This window comes from Lontra canadensis, unplaced genomic scaffold (genome assembly GCF_010015895.1).
Source record: "Lontra canadensis isolate GAN:19392208 unplaced genomic scaffold, GSC_riverotter_1.0 scaffold107, whole genome shotgun sequence".
In the NCBI taxonomy this organism is placed as follows: Eukaryota; Metazoa; Chordata; class Mammalia; order Carnivora; family Mustelidae; genus Lontra; species Lontra canadensis.
Window position 1 is genome coordinate 2,384,770 of NW_022631101.1, and position 13,040 is coordinate 2,397,809.

The following is a 13,040-nucleotide window of genomic DNA, read 5'->3' on the forward strand; positions in this document are numbered from 1 at the left end:
GCCCCAGAGGATGGCCGTCCAGGTGCTTTTCCTTCTGTTCTTATATAACCTTCACCAGTAATCTTGGAGTGAGGCATAACAGAGCCACTGTCACCAGAGGGTGAGACTCCGCCCTGCTTACACAAGGCGACAGAGCTGGCAGGCAGCAGAAACAGGATCTCGACCAGGTGACAGACTCTTCTAGCCAGGCGGCTCTGTAGCAGGAGCCCGATCCATCCATTCTGCAAATATTTATTTTTTAAAGATCTTATTTATTTGAGAGAGAGAGAGAGAGAATGAGCAGGGAAAGGAGCAGAGGCAGAGGGAGAAGCAGACTCCCAGCCATGCAGGAAGCCGGACACAGGATTCGATCCCAGGATTCCAGGACCATGACCAGAGCCAGACAGACACTGAGCCACCCAGGCGCCCTCTGCAAATATTTATTGAGTGTCTGCTATGTGCCAGGCACCATGCTGCGCTCTGGGCAGACCGTGGTGGACAGGACAGAGGTGGCTGCCTCGTGGAGTGCCCATCCTAGTGAGGTCCAGTTGTGGGAGCCCCTGTCCACACTCAGGAGGCTTGAAATGGTTCCAGACTTTTTTTAAATGACCCAGATCAGCTTCTTAGGCGAGTTTGTGGCATGTGCTGAGCGAATCTTGAAAATAGGGGAATAGAAAAATGGGGAAATTGGAACTTAGGCTGGTTATGGATTCCTCGTATGTATATATATCGTAAATATAAGATATGCGCTATATTACACACACATGCGTGAATCTCTTTAAACAGGCATCCTTCATAATCTAAATCTGATCCATTCCCCCAAAAGCATTAAAGTGAAAATTTGAAGATAAACAACTATTTTAAGTGGGGACAATAATGCACTCCCAGCTCCTTCCAACAACCCCAACCAATTTCCCTGAATACCATTAAAACTCTTAAAACACTCTTATAACCACCCAAGGATTTTGGCATAATGGAAAGCATTGAAAACACTAATTACTTCATTATTCAACACTTAATGAACTCATTAGTGGTTATGTTTGTATGCAATGCACAACGATTTTGCACCAAGTCAAATATGAATTATATTTTTCTTTCACCCTGCAACGACCATGAGATGTAACTAAATAAACAACAACCAAAAAAATGCTAAAGATACTCAAGATACCATCTGTAATTGGACTCAGATTGGTGGTGCCTCCAGGCACCTGGGCAGGAGCCTAGAAGGGCCCTGGGAAGGGGAAGATAATGATCAGTAACATGTAACAGGTCTCAGCAAGGTACAAGGCGGGTCAGAGGTACAAGGATCATTAGAGCCTGTGAGGCTCCAATGGTACCATCCACAACCTGGACTCAAATAGGACTTCAAAAGAGTTGCACAGCGACAATTTTATTCGAACGGCAAATTCGGGGTTTAAAAGGAGGGGATATGTCCCTACTGGCACTATTTGGATAGTGAGAGTTCAAGTATCAAGGAACACCCGCATTCCTATGTTGGTTACCCTGGAAAATCAATTTCTTCCCAGGAGTCACCCGAAGTTTCTCAGCTGGAAGATGGTCTTCACAGGCTAAAATGCACACATCTTAAGTGCACAGGGGAATTTTTCCAATGTATAGGTCTGTGTAAGCAACGCCTGTCTCGAGATATGGGACGTTTACGGGATCATGAAGTTTCCCTGGGTCCCTTCCCAGTCACGAAGTCACCCTCATAGGTCATCACTGTTTGGATTTCTCTCACTATAGACCAGTTTAGCCTGTTCCAGACCCTCACAGAAATGGAACCAGGTTGCATGAACGGTTTCCAGCTCCTTTCACTCCAAATGTTATCCGTGGAATGCATCCAAGAGCAGCTGTCCATCACAGATCGATTGTACTGATCTATCAACTGGTACATTTCAAAATTTTGGCAGTTACAGGGAGAGTGGCTGAAGACATTTGTGTCCTGGACTTTGGGGGGACAGTTTTTTTCTCTTTGGTTTAAGTGGAACTCCTGAGCTGTTGGTAAATGCACATATGTTGACTTGATAACAAACATCTGATGAGAGATGCTTGACAACTTTATTGCTCAAAAAGGCCCTTTGGAGTGACAGCAGTCATTGTCCTTGGTCTCCCCTCCCCGGCGGGGTCCCATGGAGTGTTTCTGTTACTGTGGAGGGAACAGAGGGCCTGGGGACAGGGTGGGATGTACCGCAGAGTCACAAAACACACACACACACACACACACACACACACACACACAGCTACCAAAATAGCCAGCAACCCACTGAACATTCATCCTCTCCAAGAGGGCAGAAGTCCACGTGACAACCGGTGCCTGGAGATGGGAGCCCAGAAGAAGACATTTACACTATTTCTCCATCTTGTTTCCCAGCCATGGGTGGGAACATGAATCGAGGACTGGGGAAGTTTTGGGAAGAAACACACACACATACACATATACCCCGGCACTGAGGCCTCCCAGATCTGATGCTGGGTCAGGAGGCGGGGCGAGCGCCTGGGGCCCCCGGATCCCGGAACGTGCAGACAGAGCCTCCAAAGACCCAGTTCATAATCCCAATGTCCAGAGCGACGCCCATCAGGGCAGGGAACGCCCCTATGGGGCTTACATAACTGATTCCTTCTCGCAGGGGTCCGCGTCCCCAGCAGGTCCCAAGCGGTGTTTGAGGAGAGGGTCCCCCTCCTCAGTGGGGGCGGGCAGCGGAGACAGGGGCATCTCGCTCTTCACTTGGATCAACTCTGGCACGGAGCTCCGTAACTCCGAGCGATCCACGTAATTTTGGAGGAGTCCCGCCCCAAAGGCATCGCCTTCCACGTTGAGGACGGTACAGGACCGGTCTCTGAAGGGGGAGGAGTGACAGGGAAGTGAGTAGGAGGGCCGAGGGTAGGGCCCAACCACCCTGCTTTTCCCCGCAAAGCCTGGAGTCCCCATGGCGCCCTCCTTCGTGGAACCCTGCTCTCCTCCTAGACCCAGGTCATCCCTCCATCTTCTCAGGACCCAAATTATCCCTTCATCCTAGAACCTCAAGACCTTTTCATCCAGAGTCCAAGCAGCCCCCTACCTCTCTTCTTTCTCATGGAATCCTAAGGTATCCCCACACTTTCTCTGCCTCAGAACCCCAAAGATCTTCTCCTCCATCCTCCCAGGAGCCCAGATGACTCTTCTTCCAAAAAAAATCACACGATTTGCTCCTCCTGGAACTTCAAAAAGTCACCCCTTCCTTCTCTTGGGGCCTCAGAAGACCCATCCACCTCTCCTCTTCCCCCTGATAGACTACTTTTTCACTGAGGCCTTTCTGCTTATAATCTTAGAGATCTCTTTTCACTTCCTCTTTATACTTTGTGTGTATGTGTGTGTGTGTGTGTACATCCCCTTTTAGAAAATTGAGCTATAATTCATATACCATAAAACTCACCCTTTTTAAAAAATAATTTGAGAGAGAGAGAAGCAGCGGTGGGGGAAGGGTAGAGGGAGAGGGAGAATCAGACCTCCTGCCAAGCAGGGACTTAATCCCAGGACCCCAAGATCATGACCGGAGCTGAAGGCAGGCACTTAACTGACTGAGCCACCCAGGCGTCCCCAAACTCACCCTTCAAAAGTATACAATTCAGGGCAACCTGGATGGTTCAGTTGGTCGAGAGTCTGACTCCTGATTTCGCCTCAGGTCATAATCTTAGGGTTATGAGATCAAGCCCTGCATCAGACTCCACACCTGGCATGGAGCCTACTTAGGATTCTCTCTCTCCCTCTGCCCCTCCCCTTTGCCCTCTCCCTCACCCATGCACATGCTCTCTCTCTTAAAAAAAAAAAAAAAAAGTACACAACCCAGTGGTTTTCAGTATATTTCAGTATATTCAGTATATTGTACAACCATCGCTGCTATTTAATTCCAGGACATTTTCATTGCTCTAAAAGGACACCCCCACACCCACCAAGCACTTATCCCCCAGCCCCCGACAACTGCTAATCTATGGTCTATAGAAGTGCTTATTCTGGCCATTGCATTGAAATGGAATCACAGATGCCTGGGTGGCTCTGTTGGTTAAGCCGCTGCCTTCTGCTCAGGTCATGATCCCGAGGTCCCGGAATCGAGTCCCACATCGTGCTCCCTGCTCAGCAGGGAGCCTGTTTCTCTCTCTGCCTCTGCCTGCCACTCTGCCTGCCTGTGCTCTCACATGCTCTCTCTCCCTCTCTGACAAAAAAATAAATAAAATCTTTAAATAAAATCTTTAAAAATAAAAATCTAAAAGAAATAAAATCTTTAAAATATTTTTTTAAAAAATCATACACTATGTGGTCCTTTGTATTCTGCCTTCTTTCACTTAGCGTGAGATTTTCAAGGGTCCCACGTGCTAGCATGTACAAATGTGTGGATGCTTCACTCAGTTTTACTGCTGAATGAAATTCCGTTCTTACAGATATATGACATTTTAGGTAACCTGAAGCCCCAAACCCACACTTACACTAGCCAGTCCACAGCCAGGATCAAGGAGATGTCCTGGACGGGCAGGTTGACCGCCTCCAGGATGATGGCCAGAGTGAGGACACCCCCGGCAGGAATGCCTGCAGCACCCACGCTGGACGCCGTGGCGGTGACTCTGCGGGAAGAGAGCGGAGGTCAGGGACAGGGGCCTCGGGAAGCCTGAGGAGCTGGCTCCCTCCAGCCCGTGTCAGTTCTCGGGGGAAGGGTCAGATGGGCCGGGGGTCCCGGCCGCCGCCACCCCACACTCACAGGATGGTGATGATCTTCACAAAGTCCAGGGATCGCTGGTTCAGCTGTGCAATGAACACCGCGGCCACACACTGGAAGAGCGCCGCACCATCCATGTTGACCGTGGCACCGATGGGGAGGATGAAGCGACTGACGTGCTTGGCGACGCCGTTCCTCTCCTCCACGCACTTCATCATCAGCGGCAGCGTGGCAGAGCTGAAGGGAGGAGCTGCGGTCAGCGCGTGCCCCGCCCCCTGCCGAAGCCCCACCCAGTCTACCGCCCCACGGGCCAATCAGCGCACTGCAGGCTCCGCCCACCAGCCTAGACCCCCTCCCCCGCCACCCACCCTCCCGCCCACCCCTACCCTGTCCTCCCCAGCCCTCCCTGCTCTACTCTTCCAGAGCCAGAGGAGCCTGGGATCCTGCAGAGTGCCAGGATTCCAAAGCATAGGAGTCCTGTACCCCCTGGGAGAGTACAGACTGCTATCCTTCAAAATACACACAAAAATTCAAACCTAAAGTCTGTAATGCCTCGGAGCTCACTCACCCCCACTCCCTCCCTGCTCCACCAATAGATCCTGGCTAAGAATTGCTATTCTGTCAGGTACGCTGCTGGGGGGAAGGCCGGGTTCTGAGGGCAGAGGTGGACAAAACACCTAGAAGGGAGTGGAAAGGGCTCCTAAGGGATTAGATCCAGGGTGGAGCGCTAGACCATCGCCCCCCAGGGCCAGGTCTTGTGGAGGAGGAGTGGTTCTCAGGAAGGAAAAAAGGAGAAATCTCTAAGACAGGGGTTTACTAACAGGGAAGGTGGGGGGTATTCCAGAACCTTACAAGAAACTCACAAAGTATGTCCCCTACACCCAGATCCAGTGTCTCCAAATACAAAATTTCAAGGATGGGGCGCCTGGGTGGCTCAGTGGGTTGAGCCTCTGCCTTCCGCTCAGGTCATGATCTCAGGATCCTGGGATCAAGCCCCACATCGGACTCTCTGCTCAGCAGGGAGCCTGCTTCCCCCCTCTCTGCCTGCCTCCTCTCTGCCTACTTGTGATTTTTCTCTCTGTCAAATAAATAAATAAAATCTTAAAAAAAAAAAAAAAACACCACAAAATTTCAAGGGTCTCCAGACAGCTGATGCCTACCACAGGCCCCTTAAACTTAGAAATCCTGCATGAGTCTCCCCTGAGGCCATACCTAGAAGAGGTCCCGAAGGCAGTGACCAGCGCCGTCACGATGCCCCACAGGAAGCGGTAGGGGTTTTTGCGGGTGAAGAAGAAGTAGATGAGGGGCAGCACCAGGAGCCCGTGGATGGCGTGGCCCAGCAGACAGCACAGGATGTATTTGCCAAGACTGGCGAACAGCATCCCCACGTCCTCCATCTCCACGATCTTGCCAGCCACCAGGAACAAGATGCCCACAGGGGCATACCTAATCACCCAGGAGACAGATTGCGGCCTCTGACCGTGTGTCCACGGAAGCACCAGGCTTGGGCTCAGTACACAGCCTGACTACAGCCTCCCTTGTGGGCAAGAAACAACTAGAGCAGTGTGTGCCGAAGTTTGGGCACCTTGCCTGCCATCCTCCAAGCTCTTTCCCCTTGCAGATAGGACAGCAGGGAGATAAAGAAGCCTGGGGGTTTCTAAAGCCACTTGGAGTTGAATCACTAACCAGATTCGGACCTAACCCGTGGCCCCCCCCAAGTGAGTCATTTACATGTTCTGTGTTTGTAGGTTACAGTACCTAAGGTGATTTAAACTGATACAATCTCTCACCACATCATTGAAAATTAAAAAGTCTGTAGCTCGTGTCTTAGTAACAACACCCAGACACGAAGCATTTATCTTGGGTTGAGCCCTGGAACACGATGGAATCTTTACCACAATGCCGCACAATCTCCTATTTTAGTCCTCCATGGCCACCGTTGAATTAAAATCTAACAGGTTGGTAGGGGCACCCAGGCGGGTCAGTCGGTTAAGCGTCTGCCTTTGGCTCAAGTCATGATCCTGGGGTCGTGGGATCGAGCACCGAGTCAGGCTCCCTGCTCGGTGGGAAGCCAGCTTCTCCCTCTCCCACTCCCTCTGCTTGTGTTCCCTCTCTGTCTGTCAAATAAATAAAATCTTAAAAAAAGAATCTAATAGGTTTGTAAAACAGGTACATTAAGGCTACTGGCCTCATAGGTATGTTGGGGGAAATGGGGTGCCACGGGAAGTGCCTTGAAAGCTCTTTGTATACAGTAAGTGATCTATAAACTTCTACTGGAGCTATTATCACCCTCTCCTGGAGTGACGGTCCCAGAGGTGCTCGTGCCTCCCAGCCAGGAGGCCTCCCCAAGACTGCCTTCCCAGTTTGATCCCTGTGGCTAGTTGTTGCCCAAAGCCTTTCCCCTCTTTGGTTAATAGAAGAAAGGCCCCATTGCCCAGTGGGGCCACGGGTTAAGTCCAAATCTGGCGCAGCGAGGTTTGGCCAAATGCCCAAGCTCCGGCCAGTGGGAGGTGCCCAGAAGTTAAACAAGGACATGCTTGATAAATATTAGCTGATACTCTTTATTGTGCCCATGCTATAGGTCAGGCTTTGTCCCAAGAAGTTTACACTCATTTGTGTCTGATACTGTCAGTCCCATTTTCCAGATGGGGATACTGAGGCAGAATGCGGTAAGTCACTTGTGATAGGGCACACAGGTGGGAGGTCATAATGATAATGATCATAGCTAAGAGTAGCTCAGGAGGTACTGGGCATTTAAACACTTCATAAGTGCTTGACCTAGACCTCCACCTAGACCTCCTATTACTCATTCCCTCTTCATGGTAACGCGGACATTGGATCCCGTTCAAATCTCTGCAGCGGAAATGCATTCACTAAGCTGTGGCCACAGCCTGGCTGGCGTCAGTCTCAGCTCCCCGGGAGTACAGGACTGTCCTCATCTTAGAATGAAGACACCGAGGCACAGACAGGGTAGGTCACTCGCCCAAAGTCACAGCCAGGAGATGGGCAACACTGGGTGTGAATCCAGGCCGTCTGGCCCCACGGAGCAGAGAGATGGGAGGGCTGCCCCATCCCACATCCCCCACCCCCCTGCCACCACCTACCACATGATCCAGGAGACCAGCACCATGGTGGCATCATTAAAGGAGTTGAAGAAGCGGATGAGGAGCTCCCCCTCGGGTCCCAGCTTCCGCAGGGCCACACCAAAGACAATGGCAAAGACCACCAGGCCCAGGATGTTCATACTCTCCACCTCGGTACCAACGGGCACCTTGGGGTAAGGAACAAATTGGGATGGGAGTATGCTCAGTTAACTTGCACAGCCACTAAGGACCCTGCTGGGACCCAACGTGGACGAAACAGCTCTTGGAGCTCATTTGTCCCTTCCTCCCAAGGCTCACAGTCCAGGTCCAGGAGACCTCCCAGGTCACCAGGGACCACCCAGAGTGACTGGAAGAGGGGAAACCCAGGAGAGTGTCAGAACTGAGCGGGGATGCCGGCTTGGTGGGTGGCATGGCGGGGGAATCAGGGAGGGCTTCGTGGAGGAAGGGGCTGAGATCTGGAGAAAAGGAGGATTAACCAGGTAAAGAGAGGTGCTAGAAGATTCTGGAGAGGGGAAACGATGTGCAATAGTCTGGAAATGAGAGCCCCTTAGGCATTCAAAGAACAGAAGGAAAGCCACTGGGGCTGGAATAGGCCGGCCAGAGTCAAAACATGAGGCTGGGTGGGTGGCTGGGCAGAGCCTGAGGTCGCAGCGTCTCATGGACTGTGGCGAGGAGCCTGGGCTTTCTTCTGAGGGCACTAGGGAGCAGAAAGGGGCTCTGGGTAGGAGGGAAACAGGTCAGGTTTGTGCTTTGGGGAAAGACTACTTTGTGCCTGGCTGAGGGGAGGGGGGAAGGGGGAACCGGGGGGCAGACCAGAGAGGGGGCCAGGGTGGGTTGGGGGCAGAGAGAAGCCTGCACCAGGGAGGGAGAAGAAAGGAGCAAAAATGGAGAGACCAGAAAAAATAAAAATTGGGCAGCAGCGGCAGAGTATAAAGCAAATACCACCAAATGTTGGAAGATGCCAGTGGTGGGCAAGCAAATGCTGGGTTGGAACAAAAGAGAAAAACCCCACCAATGGGCGGAGGGATGGGTCCCCTTCTCTCACCTTCACCTTGGTCCCGTTGATGCTTCGTGTGTCATAGGAGGTACTGTACTGCAGGTAGGGATGGGCAAGTTCAGTATCAATGCCAAGGAGGCCTCACCCCACCCCATCCTGGCACTAACAGTGCTCCAAGCCGGCCCTAAGCACCCCCTCAATGCAACCCCACCGAGGTGGCATTTTCCTACCATGTGCCCATTTTCCAGAGGTGGAAACCGAGGCAAGGAGAGGAAAAGGCACTTGCCCAGGGTCACACACCTAGAATTAGAACCCTGAAGGGGCTCAGAACCCATATTATCCTTCCTCGATGAGGGGCATGGATGGGTTTCACAGGCCCCCCACGAACTCTCCAAGAGCATTCAACAATTTGTGAATGCGCGTGCTTTTTCAAAAACCACCTGAAAGCAGGCACCCAGGGGCTACAGCTGGCTGTGTCCCTCCCCGCCTGCCCCCCACCCCTCGGGACATAGCCCCAAGGACTCACTGAGCGGAAGGCTGCGGACACCAGGTTGGAGGGGAAGATATTTCTGCAGAAATAGACACGGAGGGCGGTAGGTTATTAAATACCCCAGGAGGAGCTTGGGTGTGGGGGGGAGGTCTGGGGGGCTGCCTTGGCCTCTTGGGATGCAAAGAACCTTGGAGGCCCCATGGGCACCCAGCTATGGTCCCCACCCATGCCTCAGGCCGGGTGTGGTCAGGCAGAGCTGGGCCCTGGCCCGCTCGCTTGTCCAGGGGGTGGGAAGTCTGAGCTGGCCTCCAAGGGCCCCCAAAGCCTGGCCTGCTAACCTGGACCAGCCCTGAGGGATTGTGGACTGGAGGTGAGGAACGCTGGCTTCCCAGAGCAGGCTGGGGCAGGGTCACCCTGGGCCTCAGCTCCACCCCAAGCAGCAAACTTAATACCCAGGGCGTCTTGCGTCAGCTACTTCCTCCCTCAAGGCTCAGGCCTTGGTGCCTGGGCTGAGTGGGTGACAAGGTATGGGGAAGATCTGGGTGTGTGGGAAGGAGGTTAGTGAGAGAGAGTGACAAGGGATGGCTGTGTGTGTCGTGAATGTCTGTCTGGGCAGCAGCGTGCACTAAACCCCAGCGAGCGTGTCAGGGAGTGAGACAATGGCCTCCTGTGTCTCAGAGTGGGACAAAAATTCCAGCAAATGTATCTACTGTAGTCCCCGCAGTGCTTTACATAAATCCAGTCGCTCATTTATTTTATTTCTTTAAACTAGGCTCTCCGCGGGCCACCTGGGTGGCTCAGTCGGTTAAGTACATCTGCCTTCAGCTCAGCTCCGGTCCTGATTCTGGAATGGTCATGATCCTAGAGTTCCAGGATCGAGTCCCGCATGGGGCTCCCTGCTCAGCAGGGAGTCTGCTTCTCCCTCTGCCCCTTACCCCGCTTGTGCGCGCTCTCTCTCTCACTCTGTCTCTCTCTCAAATAAATAATTAAAATCTTTTTTAAAAAATAAATAAGTAGGCTCCCCACCCACCATGGAGCCCAACTCGGGGCTTGAACTCACAACCCTGGGATCAACACCTGAGCTGAGATCAAGAGTCAGACACTTCACCGACTGAGCCGCCCAGGCACCCCTAAATCCACTCCTTGGATCCTCACAACAGCCTTCTGACCCCCATTTTATAGAGGAGGGAACCAAGGCACAGAAAGGGAAAGGAACCTGCCTTGGCTAGGAAGCGGCCAAGCTGAGATTTGAATCCAGGCAGCTGGCTGCGTAGTTCTAGCCACGCCCCCCGCCATTCTGGCGTTCTCCCTCACCAATGATGTTTCTCAAGTGTTGGGATCGGGTTGGGGGGTGCAGGTTAGTGCTCAGATCTGTGGGACGGTGTTGGTGCATACAGGCTCTTGAGCACGGATGTCTGGGCAACGCTCAGTGTATTGGAGAGGTCGGTGGCATCAGTGAGCGGCTGTGTCGAGGGAGGCTAGTTTCTGTGTGTGCGTGAGGACACGTGTGACAACTGGTATAAAGCCATGTGTCAGTGTGAGAGGCCGCAGCTGTGGCCGAGCGTCTGTGTCCAGCTGTGTGCCAATTGGCTATAAAGTCGTGTGGCTCTGAGATGTTCTAGCAAAGTCTCCGGAGCTGGCCAACTGCCAGTTCCTTCTATTTTGACACACAGGGGCAGCAGCGTGGACACATCAATGGCCTCCGAGTGGGCGTGCCCATTAGCCAGAAGGCCTGTACCCACCCAGGCCAGGCAGGGCTGGGTCAGGACCCAGCTAATCTCCCCCAGCCAGGAGGCACCCGCCCACTACAACTTCTAGACATCAAGCCTGCCCCCACATCTCTCACCCCAGCCGACACGGATCTCCCAAGCGGCTGGGAGAACCCAGTTCCGTGACTCATCACTTCCTCCTGTCACTTCCAGGAAGTCCCCCAACCAGCCTGGAGACCCTGAATCAGCAGGTCCCAAAGGGCAACCCAGGGGTCTGCCCACCTCAAAATGGGGAGAGCCATTCTTGGGTGCGGAGCAGAGATCAGAAGGCAAAGAGTCGGCTGGCTTTCTAACTGGCCCCTTTTTGAGCAACCCCCTGGAGGTTTGGGGGCGGGACAAGTGGAGAGAGAGCCCAAACGGGCTCCCCAGACAGGAGGAAATGGAATGGAAAGTCCTCGGAGGTGGCAGGGTTTAGCAGGAACATATAAAAGAGAAGCTGCCAGGGCCCAGTTGAACTGGGCGGGGAAGGGAGGCTGAGAAAAGAGCCTGGTTATGTCTGGGGGACACGTAGTGTGGGGAGCCCTGGGGCTGGAGGTCATTCATATCTCCTCAGGGTCTCCCACGCACTCCTTTCCCAGGGGTTACAAGCCCTCTGACTCTGGACTCAAATCCTGATCCAGAAGCCCATCCTGAGGCCCTTAGCAGCCCCCAATCCCCTTCCAAGTCCCCCCCCTCCACCAGACCCTCTTTTATGTCCCCTCCCTCCCCACACAGTCCCCAGGCATTACTCGTTTTTCCCTCTCTAAGACGTCCTTGCCTATCAACCTTCTTGTAGGGTCCGGGCTTATGTCTCCAGGCGCCCACATCAGAAGCCTCCTTCCCCAGGGGTCTGTCCTCTCCCGCCACCCACCATCACCACCCCTCACCATCCGGTCCTATCTTCCTCCAGGCCCCCCGGGATGCCCTCTCCTGTTCACGTGGCCACCCCCGCCATCCCTAACACGCGTTCCCTCCCCACAGAGCCGGGACACCCCCCTTCCTCCCCCTCCCGTCCAATCCCGACTCCACCGGGCGGGCGGGGTCTGACCTCACGAGATCCAGGAACGAATCGAGGACTTCCTTGCTGGGGGCCTCTTCTACAGCTCCCTCGGTCCCAACCGAGGCGTTGATGGCGGCGAAGGCGGCGCCCGGTCGCAGGGCCAGCGCCAAGCCCACGCCGAGCGCGGACGCCAGCAGCGTGGTGACCAGGAAAAAGAGCAGCGCCCAGGCGCCCAGGCGGCCGAGCGCGCTCGAGTCCAGGCTGGCGGCGCCGCCGATCAGGCTGCACACCACCAAAGGCAGGATGATCATCTTCAGCAGGCGCAGCAGCAGCTCGCCGGGGAAGGCGAACGCCGCCAGGCGCTCAGGGCCCAGAGCTTGAGCGCCGCCGGCCCCCGAAACCCCCAGACCCAGCGCCACGCCAGCCACCACCGCCACCACGGTCAGCAGCACCAGCAGGTTGGCGCGAAGGCAGCGGCGCACCCGGTCCCGGGAACCGCAGCATCCGCCTCCTGTCGCGCCCGGGTCCTCTATGGGGACCAACGTCGGGGCACCGTTCGCGGTGGGCTCAGCCGCCGCGAACCCCTTGGCGTCTCCCCGAGGCGGATCGGCCACCATGATGAACGCCCCGGAGTTCCTTAGCGCTGGAAGCTGGGCGCGCTTGGGACTCCTTCCTGGGACGCGGACGTTCCTTAGAACCGAGGAGTTTTATAACACAGCCTGGAGGCTGGAACTTTGGAAGGTTCCCCGGAGTTGGGAATTCACAGCGCCTTGGTTCCTGGAGTACCCGAGATCCCCAAGCTGGGCGCGGAGGCTCTTCTGCTTTCCCAGATTGTGGCTGGAGCCCGAAATCTGGGAGCGCTGGGCTCCTTCGGCCCTAGGGATGGGAATACAGGGGTTTATCAGGCTGGGACCCGCGGTCCTTGGCTATAGAAAGCTGAAGGCGTCCAAGCGGCAGCGGTCCTCAAGAGGCCATGTCCTGGTAGCGCAGATCCGGGAGGCAGGGATCCGGGGTGCCGGGGTCCTGGAAACGGA

General features: G+C 54.3%; 1 protein-coding gene across 1 annotated transcript; it reads right to left on the reverse strand.

The window, feature by feature from the left end:
* Window positions 1-2,013: 2,013 nt before the first annotated feature.
* SLC1A5 (solute carrier family 1 member 5) lies at window positions 2,014-12,777 on the reverse strand. The gene is made up of 8 exons (XM_032839179.1): window positions 12,055-12,777; window positions 9,295-9,337; window positions 8,817-8,864; window positions 7,772-7,938; window positions 5,880-6,113; window positions 4,710-4,904; window positions 4,441-4,575; window positions 2,014-2,816 (listed from the first exon to the last, which is right to left on the reverse strand). The coding sequence occupies exons 1-8, from the start codon at window positions 12,621-12,623 to the stop codon at window positions 2,582-2,584; spliced, it is 1,626 nt and encodes a 541-aa protein (XP_032695070.1). The 5' UTR covers window positions 12,624-12,777; the 3' UTR covers window positions 2,014-2,581.
* Between the last annotated feature and the right edge of the window lie 263 nt (window positions 12,778-13,040).

Excerpts from the sequence above, each read along its gene's own strand:
- SLC1A5 (XM_032839179.1), bottom strand. The coding sequence starts at position 12,623 with ATGGTGGCCGATCCGCCTCGGGGAGACGCCAAGGGGTTCGCGGCGGCT. Across the intron at positions 6,114-7,771 it reads CTGGTCTCCTGGATCATGTG|GTATGCCCCTGTGGGCATCT; the intron begins GTAGGTGGTGGC and ends CTGGGTGATTAG. Across the intron at positions 2,817-4,440 it reads CTGGCTGTGGACTGGCTAGT|AGACCGGTCCTGTACCGTCC; the intron begins GTAAGTGTGGGT and ends CTCCCCCTTCAG.